Source organism: Nelumbo nucifera, chromosome 2 (assembly GCF_055504915.1).
Source record: "Nelumbo nucifera cultivar China Antique chromosome 2, China Antique-T2T, whole genome shotgun sequence".
NCBI lineage: Eukaryota > Viridiplantae > Streptophyta > Magnoliopsida > Proteales > Nelumbonaceae > Nelumbo > Nelumbo nucifera.
In genome coordinates this window covers 30,402,114-30,419,818 of record NC_142650.1, presented here as the reverse complement: position 1 = coordinate 30,419,818, position 17,705 = coordinate 30,402,114, and the positions used below count along the sequence as shown (strand labels likewise).

The window sequence follows — 17,705 nt, the reverse complement described above, 5'->3', positions numbered from 1 at the left end:
CTCACACCGAACTAAGTTTGGACCATGTTATGAAAGTTGGGAAGAATCGTACCCACATCAGATTTAGACTTAAGAAGAAAAATCCATGTGACCCTAGTGCAATCATCAATAAAGGTGACGGACCATCTAGAACCAGTAATGTTGGGAATTTGAGAAGGGCCCCATATATCCGAATGAATCAAATAAAAAGGAGTTAAAGATCTTTTATTGCTGATTGGGAAAGAAACCCTTTTGTGCTTAGCAAGTTCACAAACATCACAATGAAAGGTTTCAACATCAATTCCTTTAAACAAGGAAGGAAGCATTGTTTTTAAAATAGGAAATGAAGGATGACCAAAACGGAAATGATGACGCCAAATTAAATCTTTATTGGAGGTAGATAAGAATGACTCGTGTGTGACATGCATAACAGTGTGAGATGATTTGCTGGTTGCTTCAAAGTAGTAGAGTCCATCTCTTTCCTTAGCAAGTCCAATCTTCTTCCCTGAAACCTGGTCCTGAAATACACAGTAAGAAGGGAAGAACACAACATTGCAGTTCACATCCTGGGTGAGTTTATGTATAGAGATAAGGCTAGTGGATAACTTAGGAACATGAAGCACATTTTTAAGTAATAGGGATGGAGTAATTTGAATATTCCCAATCCCTGCCACTGTGGTGAAAGAACCATCAGCAACAGAAATTTTTCTATTACGAGGACAGGGTGTATAGGTGAGAAAATGTAGTGAAGAGGGTGTCATGTGGTCAGTAGCTCCAGAATCAAGAATCCATGGAAAAACACTAGCTGAGGCATGTAATCCTAGAGATAAAGACTCACCTGAGAGAGCAAGAGAGGTAGAACCACTTCCTGGTTTCAAGGATTTCAGGAAGCACCTTAGCCTTTCAATTTCTTCATCATTAAATGGTCCCTGACTTGGGTGTTCTTGCTGCGGGGTTGTGGAGACATTATGGGCCTGTTGAACTCCTTTTTAAACTCCTCGATTTCCCCATTCCTTGCTGGATGTGGGAGGTTTCCCACGAAGTTTCCAGCACCGATCTTTCGTGTGTCTGGGCTTCTTGCAATAGGTGCACCAGAGGTTATCATTAGAGTCACGGGTGGTTGTGTCACGAGCCAAGTTGTGATTGTTCTCACCCTTTGACCAACTGTAACTTCCTCCCCTTGCCACCATGGCTGAGCCTTCGGGATCTTTAGGCTCAAGCATGATTCCACGGCGGCTTTCCTCAGCTCTGACAAGGGCTATGACTTCATTCAATGGAGGCACTTCTTCTTTGCCAAGAATTTGTATTCGGACCTGATCAAATTCAGCATTCAGTCCGACCAAAAAATCATACACCCTATCTCTTTCAATAAAATTCTTCAAGATCACAACATCATCTGCGCACTTTGTCTCAAGAACCCGATAATGATCAAGCTCATGCCATAAATTTTGCAGCAGATTTGCATACTCTGTAACACTCCTGCTCCCTTGTTTGGCCGCCACAGTCTTCACTTTGACCTCATAGACACGAGCAGCGTCATGGGCTTTGGAATAGGTTTGTCGGACAGCATCCCAAATAGCCTTTGCAGAGGGAAGAAACATACAAGTATCACTGATCTCGGGTGTCATTGAACTCCACAACCATGACATAATCATGGAGTCCTCTTCGTCCCAAGCATCAAAATTTGGCTCGCCCAACCTTGGTCCTGTTCCAAGGAGGTGACTAATTTTTCCTTTTCCCTTCAAATAGGTACGCACTAGTTGTGACCACTTCAAGTAATTCTGGCCATTCAGTCTATATGTTGCCTGAATATTCTGCAAATCACCAGTGTGAGGATGAGAATTTGTTGCTCCTTCATCGGTTTGGACGGGAGCACTTGTTGCAGTCATGTCGGACATTGTTAATGGAGGAAAAATAAGGCCAGCAGGAAAGGAGAATAAAGGAACACTTCTGGTTACAGATCAACACTGAAGGCCAGAAGAGAAAAACACAAAAAACTGGCAATGAAGGCCGAAAAAATCTCAAGGTTGACAAACCTAGAGCTCTGATACCATGTTTTGGAATGGTAGAATACTGATATGTTTCATTCTATTGCCAATGGGCATATTTATACAGTAAGCTACTGCAATAAATAGAAAGAAAGAAAAATAGAAAGAAAAGAAAATAGAAAGAAGAAAAAATAGAAAGAAGAAAAAATAGAAAGAAGAGAAAATAGAAAGTACAAAAATAGAAAGAAAGAAATAGAAAGAAAAAACTTTCTAAATCAATCCTTCCACAATCCTAGGAATATATACAATTCTATTTTCAGATCTGAACCAGTAACCCCGCGTTTTCCAACATAAACCAATAGAAAAATGTCCAAAAGATTAATGGCTCTCCTTTTGCTTGAGATACAAAGTTCTCTCTTACTTTGTATCTTGCTTCTTTTTTCTTTTCTTTTGATATAATTTTTTACCTTATCATGAAAATAACCTGATCTTACAATCTTGACCTCCTTTACTTCCCTTAGAATTTAAAGGACATCCTGTATCTGAAGTCTCTTGTCACAATCTGCTAATACTACACCATGCTCATCAGCACCTTCAGAGGTGGCTGCAGTTGCAATCCTTGCCATCTCTCTTCTTGTCCATAATCATTCATGGAAAAAAAAAGAACTATTTTATCATTGCACTTGATGTAACTGTTGATAGATTAATGCCTTGCTTCTGAGTTAATTATGGGTGGTGAACTATCTCCAATTCAAGGGGCCATTGCTTGTTGTTGGTAAAATCTCATGATGATAAGCGTGAAAATACGGGCCCAAGTCTCAGAATGGCCATTTTGTGCAAGTCAACCCCTCCCAAGACCCCAGATAGCCAGGACCAACATTGAGTAAAAGTAATGACCCTTTTAACCTATATCCAAATAAGTGTTTTAACAGCACAAGGCACCAAAAAAAGGTGCAAGGGGCTTTTTGTGCTTGAAGCACAAGGTGCAAGCAAGGTTCAAAGTAGCGATACGTATTGTGCCGATAGCTTCCCGATGCGCCCCTCCAGGGGTTGTATCGGGTCAGACACTGGTTCAGAAGGTAGCCGGGCCTTAAACCAACCCCTCTGAACCGGTTTCAAAAAAATAAATAAAACCTAAAAAAAAGTACCGATACCGGCGTATCGGCTTGTGTCGATACTTTGAACTTTGGGTGCAAGGCAAGTGCATGCCTTTTTGAAGGAAGTTCAAGATCTTTAAAAAATAAAAAATAAATAAAAAATTCTCAGAGGCACAAGGCACACCAGGCATGTGCCTTTTTAAAGGAGCTGCCTCTGGGCCTGGGCAAGGCACAGGCCTTGAATTGTGCCTCTCCTGTGTGCCTAGGTACACCTTTTAAATCATTGATGAAAATCAATTGCTCAATACCTAGAAACAGAGGCATGTCTTTTAAATCACTGATGCAAATAAACTCCCCAATCCTTAGAAACAGAGGCGCATCTTTTAAATCACTAATGCAAATCAATTCCCCAATCCTTAGAAACAGAAAACCCCTTATCTACTAGACCCCTAAGGAGGAAATTCCACTAACAGCACTACTCTACTCTCTTAACCCCACCCACACAAGGCTCACCATCCTCTCCTCTGACTCTTGAACTCTCTCCCTCCCTCCTCCAGCTGAGACCTCCAACAGAAAAGACACCACATTCCCTGTCACCTGGAACTGAAAGTGACCAGACTGCTAACCACCTACCTCAAGCCAGCTCACCAACACCATCTCTATTAAATGTTAAATTTGCATTGTCTACCCAGATACTTACTTTTTCCTTCTATAATTACAGATTCTTTAAGTTGTTTCCTGTTGTAAACTTAAGGTGGGTGCCCTAGTGATTAAAAGAAATGACACCATATAATACTCTAAACAGTACAAAAATTATCATTGTGTGAAAACATTTGTAACAAGTGGATAAGGCACTGCTGTGAATAAAGGGATTTGTTTTTTCTTTTTTTTTTTTTGTTTTCTACTATTAAGAAAGGGAAGGTATACCTGAATTATGCCTCAAAGCCAGACTTGCAATGGCCCATGAAACATTCTTAAGCTTCACTTTTCCATCCTATTAGAAAAAAAAACATTAAAAGATAAAAATCAATAAATTAGAAGTTGGAAATGACATCTCGTAACAATCATACAGTAAAAGAAATTAAAGAAAATTCATTCAGATGTCAGTGGCATCCTAACCATCTTGATAAGATCTAGCTCGTTGTCACTATCTTCATCTTCAGAAGATGAAGAATCAGCCGCAATTGCATCATAGAATTCATCATTTACTTCTCCTTCCTCAAATTCACTACTGACACCAGAGGAATTCGATAATTTTGAATGGACAACAGTGGTTGGAGAATCAAATGTCAGTGCAGGATTTGCTCCGAAGAATTCCCGTAAACCTGAACAACCAAATGAACCAGTAAAACAAGACTTCTGCATGGCTAAAAATAGAAAAGAGAAGAAAAGGACAATGTCAAATAAAAACTCTGGGATAATTTCTACTCAAGTTCTTCTGAAATAGCACAGGAAGTAGGATAATGCCAAAAGTCTCGGTTGTGTGCAGATAACAACAGCAAATTTATCTTGGATTTAGAATGGTTTTTTTTACTGATATTACACATATCTATTGTTATTACTATTAGTCTATAAGAAAAGGAACCATAGATTTTTGGAAATTGCATTTGGGACAAACTTTAAATTTTCTTGGGAAAATGTACATCCCATGAATCGGGACTATATAATTCTTTAATAATAGGGTTATCTACAAGTGGGTTGGGCTGCATTTGGTAAGAGTACAAATGCAGAACCAAAGCAAATTTGCACTCCAGTTCAGCTTTGCAAGCAATTAGCAAGAATACATTTTTGTACTTCAAATGAAAGTACACTTGTTTTTGATTTTTTCTGAACTTTTTTTGCACTCAAAATTGGTCAATGTAAAATAGGTTGGTTCTGGCCTTTCGATTTGTGTTTGCACCCATCACAACCACAAAAGGCAGAAGAAATTTAGGACTAATACCCTCTTTTCCTTGTTTTTTACTTTCTCTCAATCAGATTCTGCACTTTTACTATCTTACTAATTACTTGGACCCGGATTTATTGTTTTCTGTTTCTTTGAAGTAGAAAAACTAGAGCAGCAATCTCTAAAGCCACAAAACAAGAAGAATCTGAAGAACAGTATGCTATTTTCTGAGCAAATTTAATAACTAGAAAGCACAACACTGTACAATACAATCCACAAAAAAAAAAAAAAAATCAAAATGCAAGAAGCTATCTTGTAATAAGCTTAGAAGTTGTAGGAACATAGTTTCTGTATATGAGATTGTTTAGCCTAGCTCTATGGAAGAGGAGAGCATAAGAGTGGTCTTATTAGAATCAAGATAATAAATGCTTTCCTATCTATATTCAATAATTGTGAATTACTACAAAGGAAAAGGCCTATTTTTGGTGTATCTCTCCTCACAAATGCTTTCTATGTGAGTGGAGAAAATGCACTCCATCTGATAATCTACTGTCCGTTTACTTCCAGCATTTGGGAATGGTTTCTTGCTCTCTTTGGTAGAAGGTTATTGATCCCCACTTGGTGATGTAAACCTGTGAAGAGTCTCACTGATGTACCATATTAATGTAGTCCCTGTTGTATTATATCTCTTATTTTATTGTTACTTTCTCTTTAGCCCTGCAAGGGCTTTTCTGTAAACACTCTTATTTCATTAATATATATATATATATATATATATATATATAGATAGATAGAGGCTTTTGGGGTAGGGTCAAACTACTCCGTTCCTCACCCCAAAATTCTGTCTTCTCCTCTCTGGTATGGACTGCTTGCTTGACATGGTATCAGAGCAGGCTGCTCTGTAATCAGTACTTGCTTCATGCTCAGTTTCTGACATCCCAAAGGCTGCTGATTTCTGGGTGCTTTGTCCTGAAGATAGGGATGTTCTGATCAACCCTAAGCCTTGCTCTCTGTTCTGCATTTCAGCGAGAGAGGTCCTCCTAGAACTCTCTTGGAAAGCTTCTGTTTGGAGAGAAACTCGATTGGTTGCGTCGCCCTGGCCTGTTCTACTACCTCAGAAACTTTCTTTGGGATTGGACAAGTTTTGGAGGAGTTCTGATCTTCTATCTAGAGCGGCAGCAATTCTCTTCCTCCTTCCTTGGACTGGTGTATTCCCAGGTATTCTCCAAGCTTCGAACATTAAATCTTTGGCTGCTATTGCTTCAGATTGAAGGGTTTCAACAGACATACTACACTCTTCTTCAAGATGCTCATCTTAAACATTTGGGTCACCCAAACTCTGAAAAACTTAAATATTTGTTTGAGTCTGGTTTTATTAGAACTAAAATTCTTTCCATGGAATCTTTTGATACATCTTGTGTTTCTTGTTGTTTAAGAGTCGTATTTTTCCATTCATTCACAAAGCTGAACATGCTGCTTCCCCTTTTCAAATTATACATAGTGATGTTTGGACTTCATCTATTGTTTCTCGATTGGGACACAAGTATTTTGTACTCTTCATTGATGATTGTACCAGGTACGGATCTACTTTCTCAAACATAAGTCAGAAGTTTTCCCAACCTTTCGGTCGTTTCATACCATGGTTCGAGTTTGGTTTCAAGCAAGTGTGCAGACCTTATGCTCCCTCAGGGGGAGAATACAGTGACGGAGAATTTCTGGTTTATTTAAAACATCATGGTATACAAGTCCAAGGGTGTTGTCCAAACACTCCTCAACAAAATGGTGTGGTAGAACAAAAGAATGGCCACATTCTTAGTGTTGTGAGGACTCTTCTACAAGAGTCACATGTGCCTCCCATTTTCTGGGTAGAGGCTGCTAGTACGGCTGTGTATTTGATTAATTGTATCCCTTCATCGGTTCTTGGTAACATATCGCCTCATCAGAAGATGTTTGGACCCCCCGATCTTTCCCATCTTCATGTTTTTGGGTGTCTATGCTTTGTACATCTTCCCCCTCATGAACATTCAAAGCTTTCACCTCAATCTGTCGTGTGATTTTATGGCATATAGTCCTAACCACAAGGGATTTCTTTGTTATGATCCCTCTGCACGTCATATCCGTATTTATCGGAATGTGTTTTTTCTTGAGAATATCTCTTTTTTATCAGGAGTTGCCAAGTTATTTGCACCCGTTGTTTCTATTTTGTATGATTTTGACTCACAAGATGCTTCATCATCAACTACTGGAAAAGATCTTGTCTTCTCTCGCAAGTGGGTTCATGGTCTAGTACCTGTGTCTATGACCCCCCCTTCATCTTGGTCTGGATCCTTCTCCCATCTCCAATAACCTTGTAAGTGACATCACTATTTCAGATCCTTCGGATGTTCCTCCTGTTCCTTTACATTGTTCTACCTGCATATCTAGATCACCTGACCGCTATGGTTTTCCTTTAGACCATAGCTCATTTTCTATTGTTTTGTCTTCCATAGATATTCCCCGCTCATACCAACATGCCATTAGCAGTCCTCAATGGAGAGATGCCATGGATACAAAGATTCAAGCTTTGCATGAGAACGACACTTGGGACCTCATTCCAGCACCTTCAGAGGGCTCTATTATTGGGAGCAAATAGGTCTAATCCATCAAGTTGAAATTTGATGGGTCTCTAGATCGATATAAAGTTCAACTCGTTGGTTAGGGCTATACGCAGTGTATGGCATCAATTATGAGGAGACATTTGCCCCAGTGGCCAAGATCACTACAGTCCATGTTCTCTTAGCCCTCTCTACTGCACACTCTTGGAACTGTAGTGAAAAATGCTTTTCTACATGGGCACCTAAAAGAGACTGTATATATGAAACCTCCACCTCGGTACTGTAGTGATCCCTCCCTTGTTTGTCAGTTGAAGAAATCTCTCTATGGGATGAATCAAGCTCCTCGAGCTTGGTTTGAAAAATTCAGAGATATTGTGCAAGCCGGGTATAATCAAAGTGCTTCCGATTACTCTTTCTTTGTGCAGAAAAGACCTTGAGGTCTTACAATTCTCCTCCTGTATGTGGATAACATGTTGTTGACTAGAGATGATATTAAAGGAATTCAAGAGCTCAAGTCTCTTCTTTACAGTGTCTTTCACATGAAGGACTTAGGCCCTCTTACCTATTTCTTGGTACTTGAAAAGTTCCCAGGGGTATTTCATTTGCCAACACAAATATGCCTCTGATCTTGTCCAGTTAGCCAGCCTTACCGATAATAAACGGGTAGACACTCCCTTGGAGTTGAATGTCAAATTATCCAATTCAGAAGGTCCCTTGCTTACTGATGCCTCCCTCTATCGGCGACTTGTGGGATCTCTCATCTATTTCACCATGACTCACCTTGACATCTCGCATGCAATTCAGGTTGTCAATCAGTTTGTCTCTGCCCTCGCCAACCCCATTTGACTGCTGTACATCGGACCATCCACTATGTTCAAGGCTCTTTATCATAGGACCTCTTCTTCTCTTAATCTTCTTCTATCCAACTAAGGGCCTATGCTGATGCAGATTGGGCTGGATGCCCTGGCACACGCCGTTCCACTACCAAGTGGTGTGTCTTCGTGGGTGCTCTCTAATCTCATGGAAATGCAAGAAACAACAAACTGTTTCCAAGTCCTTTATGGAAGCAGAGTATAGGGCAATGTCATCTGTTTGTAGCGAAGTTGTTTGGCTTCAATCTTTATTTTAGGAATTGCGTCATTCCTATCCTACACCCATCCCTCTGTGTGCAGACAACACTAGTTCTATTAAGATTGCCTCTAACTCTGTCTTTCATGAAAGGACAAAACATATTGAGGTGGGCTGCCACTTTATCCACGACTTTTTCCTTGTAGGCTCTATCTCTCTCCCTCATGTTGCCTCCAAAATGCAAGTTGCTGACATCTTCACAAAGGCCATGACGAGATCCGGGCACTTATTCCTTGTGAGCAAACTGATGCTCATGCCTTGCATCAGTTTGAGGGGGAGTGTGAAGAGTCTCACTGATGTACCATATTAATGTAGTCCCTATTGTATTGTATCTCTTATTTTATTGTTATTTTCTCTTTAGCCCTGCAAGGGCTTTTCTGTAAATATTCTTATTTCTATATATATATATATATATATATTGAGGCTCTTGGGATAGGGTCAAACTATTCAGTTCTTCACCCCAGAGTTCTGTCTTCTCTTCTTTGGTATGAACTGCTTGTTTGACAAAACCACCTTTTCATCTACCTTTATTAACCCAACTAATAAAAAAGGAAAGGTCATGTGGAGATACAAGGGGGCAACAATCCTTTGTACTATTTGGGAAGAAAGAAATGCAAGAATATTAGAAGAGAAGAAGCTAAAGAAGCAATAATAGAAACAATCTCTATAAGAGTGGTCCATTGAACCAAAACTTTGGATATATTTGCACCATTCTTGAAGGATGACATTCATAGAGGATAGCAGGTTGTGGGGCTCTCTCCTCTTGTACAAGGACTATCATATCAAGAGGGTGGACTCCAACATCTTTCAACTTGATTAAACTAAACTTTGATGGATGTAACCTGGAAAACTCAGGCGTCTCATTGGTGGTGTTTTTAGAGATAGTTCTAGGGATGCATTTAGCATTGTTTCCAGGACCTATTAGAGTGGGGAACTGTATAAGAGCTATGCTGTAGGCAGTTAACTAGGGGTTCCCATGGTTTAACTGAACCATGGGCCTTTTTTCTAAACTGAACTGGTAGTACCGGTTTTTGGAAAACTGGTAACCAAAGTCGATTGGTTAACTAATTGATCGGTTCGGTTAACCATTGGTTTGGTTCGTCGGTTATTCGGTTTTTTTATTTTTCATAATATTATATATAATAAATATAAAATATTATATTATAAATAATAAATAATATATTATATATATTATAATAAATAATTTATTATATTATAAATAATAAATAATTTATTATAATATATAATAAATAATTTATTATATTATAAATAATAAATAATGCATATATATTCATTTATAATATATAAATAATATAAAATATATATTATATTATTTAATGTTTTTTCTTTTCTTTTCTCTACTTGTGGGGGAGTTAAGCTAGTTTACCTCCCTTCGTCAATTCAGTTCGGCTTTTCAGTTTTTCATGATCACCCCTACGGCAAACAGGGCTCAAATGTATTGGGGGGAGGGGGGTAACAAATGAAAGATACTTGGGGGCAATAATGTAACAATTGGGGTTAGGTGGTGAAAAGCCAGCCTAATACAATCCTTTGTATTGTATTTAAAAATCTTTTTTAATAATCAGAAAGATATTAATATATTATTAGCAACAAAAATGGTTTCCCATCTATCCCATCACTATATCACGAGTAAACCTGTAAAAGATAAACTATCTAATTATGAGGCTGGTAAATCTACGAAAGGATTTCAGTCTGAACAAAAAGTGTAGTACAGGGCACTCAACCTGCTACTTGGCATAATAATGCATAAGGAACAGTCTTTTCAAAATTTGAGTTGTGATTTTTCTTCCACCTAAACCATCCATGTGAGTGTATCTCCAACATTTGTGTTACAAGACATCTTGTGGTATTTGAAGCTGGGGTTGGATTTAGACTTCTAATCTCCCAAGTTGAAGCTACAAAAAAGAATTGTAAAAGTTTTAAAAATCAAAATAACAAATTCAGTATTTGCATGAGTGATAAAAAAGTTCTCAAAACCATTTGTAAGTCTTGTAAGAATAATGAGCAGCATTTTATATCTAACAACTACAAGCATGATTCTTGTAGAACATGCAAATAAAAATGCTACACATTTTAACTTTTTAAGCAATCACATCTCTAGTCAAAGAAATTAAATCATTTTATATCTCACAACTACAAGCACGATTCTTCCAATCTCTGCAGAAGCAAATACAAGTTGAGAAAGATGAGAACTTGACAAAATCTATTAAACAGACTGCGATGAAAAGCCACCACTTGACCAATCAACATACATTTAACAAAAACAAAAAGTATTACATGCATCTGTTAGAGTCAGCTAAGGAAGGGTATTTCAGTCTTTTCATCATAAGTTAAGATGTGTTGTCTGTTTGGTACTGTGTTAAGTCACATGTCCCATACTTAAGTAGGGGCATATTTGACGTTGTACCTTGTTTTTGACATATATGGCCGGTTGGGAGGGTCTCTGACTTCTCAGTTCGACACTTCTTCCTTCTCTCTTCTTCTTCTCTCTTTCTCTCTTCTCTATCTCTGAAACTGATTCCACTGAACTATTATCACATGGTATCGGAGCATCGCTAAACAGGAGAGAAGAAGACTACAGCTTCATATCTGGTCTTCTTCCCCCTTTCTTTATTTTATTTTATTTTCTGGTCTGCGCAACCTAGAGTAAGGGTGTGAGAAGGCTGCGGCAATCCACAGAGGACTGCGGTAACCTATTCAGGTGTTCCTAAGGTTACGGTGGCCTAGATACAGGTAAAAGAGGAGTGTGGCAGCCCTAGTAGGAGGTTTCTGGACTGCTGTCACCATGTGTGACAGCCTTAGTGGTCATGTGGTTGTGCTTGTGGTGGGTTGAACCCTCTATTGAGCAGTTTCGAGAGGGATATTTTTTTAGATGGTGGTTATGGTTTTATTAGAAATCGTTTTTTTATGTTAACAGAAGTGGCCGAATGTGTGCTTGTGCTTGGGTAATATTGTGGTGATTGGATGAGGAGGTGCTGTACGGTGGTGAGTATGTTGGTGTAGTACTCAAAGAACAACAGTCAGTGTATTTGGAGAGATAACCTTTTTTCTGGAAGGGCAGCACCAGTTTCTTAGATTGAAATCTTGATGGCATCAATGGGAGATGTCAGTGGTGACCAGAAATCGAGTGTGATGATTTCCTCTGATTTTTTAAGTGTGCAGATGACATCCATCAAACTCAATGGTGAAAACTATGTGCCATGGGCTAAGTCGGTGGAAGTGTTTCTTAAGGCTAAGAAGAATGTAAAACATGTGTGGGAGGAGAAACCTACAGCTGAATCTCCGGGTTTTAGTGATTTGGGAGCAGGAGGATGCTCAAATCATGAAGTGGTTGTGGAACAGTATGGAACCTAAAATCAGTGTTAACTTCATGTTCTTAGACATAGCAAAGAAAATATGGGAGCACGCTAAGAAACTCTATTTTGGACAAGACAATACTACGAGAGTTTATCAGCTTTATCAGGAGTACTTCAGTTTGCAGTAGGAAAATCAAACCCTTGAAGAGTATTTTTCCAGTACGAGAAATCTTCGGAATGAACTTAATGTCTACCACCCCTTAACTTCGAATGTCAAAATTCAACAACAAAGGGAACAACTTGATGTTACCCAATTCTTAGTGAGGCTGAAATTAGAGTATGAACCTGTCAGAGCACAAATATTGGGTGGATCTGCCCTCCCCACTCTAGAGGAAGTGTTTGCCTGTCTCCGTAGGATTTCTCTTGGACCCACAGAGAGTACCATACCTTATGACAGAACAACATTTATTGGAACACGAGGAGCTTATGGAAACAGAGGAGGAGGTAGTGCAGTTTGAGGGGGCCGTGGTAACCCTATGTTTGGTCGTAGTCATGGTATTGGTGGAGGTCGTGATTCCGGGGGATGCTGTGGCAAAGGAAGAGGAAACACTACTAGGAAATGTACACAATGTGGAAAAGACGTACACACAATTAACTTCTTTTATGATCTACATGGGCTAATCATGCAGCTGTTCGTTGCAGTGAAGTTAGTGATAATCAGCCAGTTGATCCAACACCTTCTACATCCACAACTACTTCTGGGAAGGAGATGATGAGTATCCCAAAAGATGAGTATGAGAGATTTCTTCACGCTACTTCACATCAGAATACTGCCACTCTTGCTCATTCAGGTATGGCTTGCCTGGCATCAAAACCTTCCCCATGGATAATTGACTCTGGAGCCTCTGATCACATGATGGGACTCTAGGTGTGTTTTCCTCCCTTTCTCAGACCTCCACATCACACAATGTTACCCTAGCCAATGGTTCTACTTCCCCCATTTGTGGTGTCGGTAATGTTAACACTGCATCTCTTTCTTTGTCTTCTGTTTTATATGTACCCAGGTTTCCATTTAATCTTATGTCTATTAGTAAAGTAACCAAGTCTTTCAATTGTTCTATCACTTTTTACCCTTCCTCTTGTGTTTTTCAGGATCTCAAGACGGGGAAGAAGATTGGTGGAGGGCATGAAGCTGGTGGGTTGTATTACCTTGATGGGGGTGGTTCTACAATTGCACTTCAAACTTCTTTGATTCCTCTCCAGTGGCATTGTAGATTTGGTCATCCATCTCTTAAAGCTCTCAAGCTACTTGTTCCACCATTAAGTCGTTCGTCTTCTTTTCAGTGTGAGTCGTGTTAGTATGGGAAACACCATTGGGTTTCCTTTAGTCCTAGAGTTGATAGTCACACGTTGAGTCCTTTTGCTTTAGTTCATTCAGATGTTTGGGGTCCAATTAGGGGTGAGCAAGAAGAACCGAAAAACCAACTAACCAAAACCGAACCGAAAAAACAGTTAACCGAACTGGTTGGTTCGGTTTTGGTTAACCTATTTAAAAAACCGACGGTTAACCGAACCGACCAGTATATGCTAATAAATAATAATAATATTATATATATAATATATAATATTTTTAAAAATTAAAAAATTGGAATCCCTAACTCCATCGTGCCTTTGACCTTTTCCTTTCCCGTTTCCCCTTTCTTTCCCAATTTCCCTCTCGGCTCTTTCTCTCGACTCTCGGACTCTTAGTCTCTCACAGACTCACAGTCAGAGACTCTGAATCTTCTTCTTCCCCAATGCCACCGACGGTCGTTGACGCTCTGCCACCAATCGAATCACCGACGCCTCCGACGAGTGTGTTCCAGACTTCCGGTGAGTGCTCTGTACTTCTTTGTTCTGTAAATTTGTGTTCTCCTTTCTCTCTCTAGACTCTAATATTCTTCTTCTTCTTCCCAACGGCCAGACCTACCGAGGGTGACGGGTGAGCCCCGAAGTCCGACCGGCAGTGTCTCTCTCTCAGTAAGTGATAGTGTCTCTCATCAGTCAACACTCAACAGATCTCTCTGTCTCTCTCACTCTCAGACTCATCTCTTAGTTATAGCCTCACTCATCTCTCACTCTCAGTTATAGTCTCTCAGTCTCTCAAATATCACTCGAAGAGTCAGTGTTCACTATTCACCCAAATCTCAAGTGTTCAGTGTTCACTCTCTCTCAGAACATCAGAAACTCAATCTCTTCTCTCTCGACAGCAAGTCAGTAACCACCAAATCACCAACCGGCATCCGGTAAATTGGCAACCAATCTGGCACTATCAAATAGCCACCTCTCCGTTCTCACTGCACCTATTTTAGGTAATTTAGTATTTTTACAATGAATGAATGTTGTTTGTATTCCTTCCAAGAATGAATGAATGCTTTTTTTAGTATTTTTAGAATGAATGAATGTTGTTTGTATTCCTTCCAAGAATGAATGAATTTTTTTGTTTTTTATTTTTTAGTATTTTTAGAATGAATGAATGAATGCAATGCAATGTTTCCAATAGAATGTTAATTGATGTCATGTCTATAACCTTACCCATTGTAAACTGCCCGAGGGCCTTCTGTGAGAGTTACTGGCAAAAAAACCAGTCTTATTGTTGCCCGTAAACTGATGAGAGTTACTGGTGTATGGTGATGAAGATTGGCCTTATGCAAATAAAAGCAGCAAGTGGAAGGAATAAATCATTGTATGGACAATTCAGATTTTATGGAGAATTTGGATTAAATCGTTGTATTTTTCTTTTATTTTATGGAGAATTCAGATAAAATCTTGAATGAATGAATGAATGTAGAAATTTAGTATATTTTTCTCACTCAACCTCTTTTAGGTTTTTTTTTTTTTTTTTGTATTTGTAGAATGAATGAATGTTGGCTTAAATCATTGTCTATTTTTTCTGATCTTGTGGAGAATTCGGATTTTTGGCTTAAATCATATGTTTATTTTTTTCTAATTACACAGGTATTTTTTTTATTTATCAAATATATGCTAGAGAGTCAAACTCAAAGTGCCAACAATCATCTACTTAGAACCACAAGCATAAACCCATCTCCTTCTCCTGCACCTTCAAGTAATGCTGGTAATTCATCACACCCAGCTAGTTCAGAGATTGATTCAAAAGTTTGTACCACTTCTTCTAGAAAAAAATCTTGGGTGTGGGATCATTTTACTAAACTTGATTGTAAGGACAAAAGTGAACAAAGGGCAAAGTGTAATTATTGTGGTAAAGACCTAGCTTGCCCATCTTCAAGTGGTACTAGTTCCTTAAGTAATCACTTGTCTAGATGTAAACAGTATCCCCTTAATAATATAGACAAGCAGTAAAAGACTTTGGAAGCTTCATTTCAAAGTTCTAAAGAGGGGAGCACCACACCATCACTTGTGCCTTACAAGTTTGATCAAGATGAATGTAGAAAGGAACTTGCTAGGATGATTATTGTAGATGAATTACCTTTTAAGCATGTGGAACGAGAGGGTTTTTGTGGCTTTTGTAGTAAGATGCAACCAAGATTTGTAGTTCCTTCATGTCACACAGTAGTTAGAGATTGTTATAGTCTTTATGTGGAGAAGAAAATGTTGAAACAATTTTTTAAAAAATTATCATCAAGGGTTTGCCTCACTACAAACACATTGACATCATCTCAAAACCTTAGTTACATGTGTCTTATTGCTCATTTCATTGATGATGAGTGGAAATTGCACAAAAAAATTTTAAATTTTTGTCCAATTTCTGGTCATTCAGGAGAGATAATTGGCAAGGCATTGAAAGGTGTTTACTTGATTGGGGCATTGAGAGAGTGTTCACTGTAACGGTGGGCAATGCAAGTTCAAATGATGTAGGGATTCAATATCTGAGGAAAAGACTTAATAATTGGAAGGGAAGTGTCTTAAAAATTGAGTTCTTACACATGAGATGTGGTGCACATATTTTGAGCTTAATTGTCAAAGAAGGGTTGTCAGAGGTAGATGATTCTATTTTCAGGATTTGCTCTGCAGTGAAAATATGTAAGATCGTCACCAGCAAGGTTGCAAAGATTTAAGGATTGTGTGGAGAAAGAAAGGATAGTGAGTAGGGGTCTTGTTTTCCTAAATGTTGAAACTAGGTGGAACTCTACTTACTTAATGTTGGAATCTGCTTTGAAATTTCAAAAGGCATTTGATTTGTTGGAGAGTTTGATAGTAGGTATGTAGATGATCTTACTCATGGTAAAACAAAGGTTTGCCTATTGATGGAGATTGGGAATATGCCTGTGGTTTGCTACCTTTTCTTAGAACTTTCTATGAAACTACATTGAAATTGTCAGGGTCACTTTATGTAACTGGAAATGAATACATGAAAGAAATTTATGATATTGGAATTTGTAGAGAACATTGATGTGGGCCCCACAGCTGTGGTACCACTCTGTCCGTAGGGTAGAATGTATCTAGCCACAGCTGTGGTTATTTTGTTGTTCTGTTATTTCTAGTTTCAGTTTTATATTGGTTGTTATTTGTTAGTAGTTATGATGTAAACACCAAGGGCAGATATGTCCTTTCATGTAACTAGCATAACCTATATATATTAACTTAAAGAGGTGGCGGCAGAATATTGACATTCTGTTCTTCTCCTCAAAATCTGTGTTCTATTGCTCTTCCATCTCTCTTTCTTCTACATCTTCACTTTCTCTTCTCATCGAACCTAAAATCTCTTAGTGATCAAGACTGAATAGCAGTCTTGAAAACCTACATGGTATCAGAGCCAAGTTAGGGTTTTTCATGTGAGTCTAATACCAGCCGACCACATGAGAATCTCCTAGGACTGAAAGCTGAAAAGGAGGAGTTCGCAGACTGATTCTTGGAGATCGCCAGAGGTACTAGCAGCTGCTGGAAACTTGCTAGGGTTGCTGAGTGTTGGTGGTCAGGAAGGATTAGAGAAGACTAGGGTTCAGGTAACCCTAGAAGGCAGTGAACTATTTTTTCCTTGTAAGTTGTTACTTTTTAATAGAAGTTCTTTCAGAGAAGATAGGTTGGACCTATCTGGAGGGGAAGGCCGAACCATTCTAGCCCTTTCCTTCTTCGATTTCCTAGGGTTTTACATCAAACCCTGGACCGAACTGTGTTTCTCTCTACTCTAGGGTTTGAAAGTGATCTGCAGCAAGCCCTAGTGGTTGACTGAACTCTGTGATCTATCTAGAGCTACTCTTAAGTTGATTGGTAGGTTTGATCAGATTCTAGGGTTTCTTATTAACCCTACTGCAAGCTCATCTATACAGTTTGGACTGTGCGACTGAATTGCTTCCTTTCAGGACTGATTAAAACCCTAACTTTCCCTAGCATATCAGTTTTGTTTTAAAGCTGTTCTCAGAGTTCTAAGGGGGTTAGAGATCTACGGATAGCTACTGCTGTGTTGGTTAGTTGGTTTCAGACCAGAATTACTTCGGTTTTGTGCACATACACTGAGAATACAGATCAGGCCTATACTGTTTTGATTGTGATTGGTGATTCAAGTACTGTTTTGAGACTTGACAGAAATGGAGTCTAAAATTCAGGCAGAAGGCAGTCTTGGGAACATCAGTTATGGTGGTATTTCTGAGATGGGTGGTCAGATTACGACCGTAAAGTTTGATGGATCAAACTATTTGGAATGGGCCCAATCAGCCATGATGGCTATTGGTGGAAGAGGTAAATTAGGGTACCTCCTT

The 17,705-nt window shown here is 38.9% G+C and overlaps 1 protein-coding gene across 5 annotated transcripts in view; it reads right to left on the bottom strand.

Moving 5' to 3' along the window:
- Window positions 1-17,705, bottom strand: part of LOC104603372 (ENHANCED DISEASE RESISTANCE protein (DUF1336)) — a 116,444-nt gene that overhangs the window by 33,246 nt on the left and 65,493 nt on the right. For all 5 annotated transcript variants that reach the window (XR_016082266.1, XR_016082265.1, XR_016082264.1 and 2 more), the window contains 3 exons: window positions 10,417-10,587; window positions 4,184-4,389; window positions 3,992-4,058 (listed from right to left, as the gene is read on the bottom strand). Coding sequence is in view for 2 of the 5 variants with exons in the window: in XM_088897312.1 (XP_088753438.1) it covers window positions 3,992-4,058; window positions 4,184-4,389; window positions 10,417-10,587 (444 nt within the window). In the remaining 3 variants the exon portion in view is untranslated. The remainder of the gene's footprint in view (window positions 1-3,991; window positions 4,059-4,183; window positions 4,390-10,416; window positions 10,588-17,705) is intronic.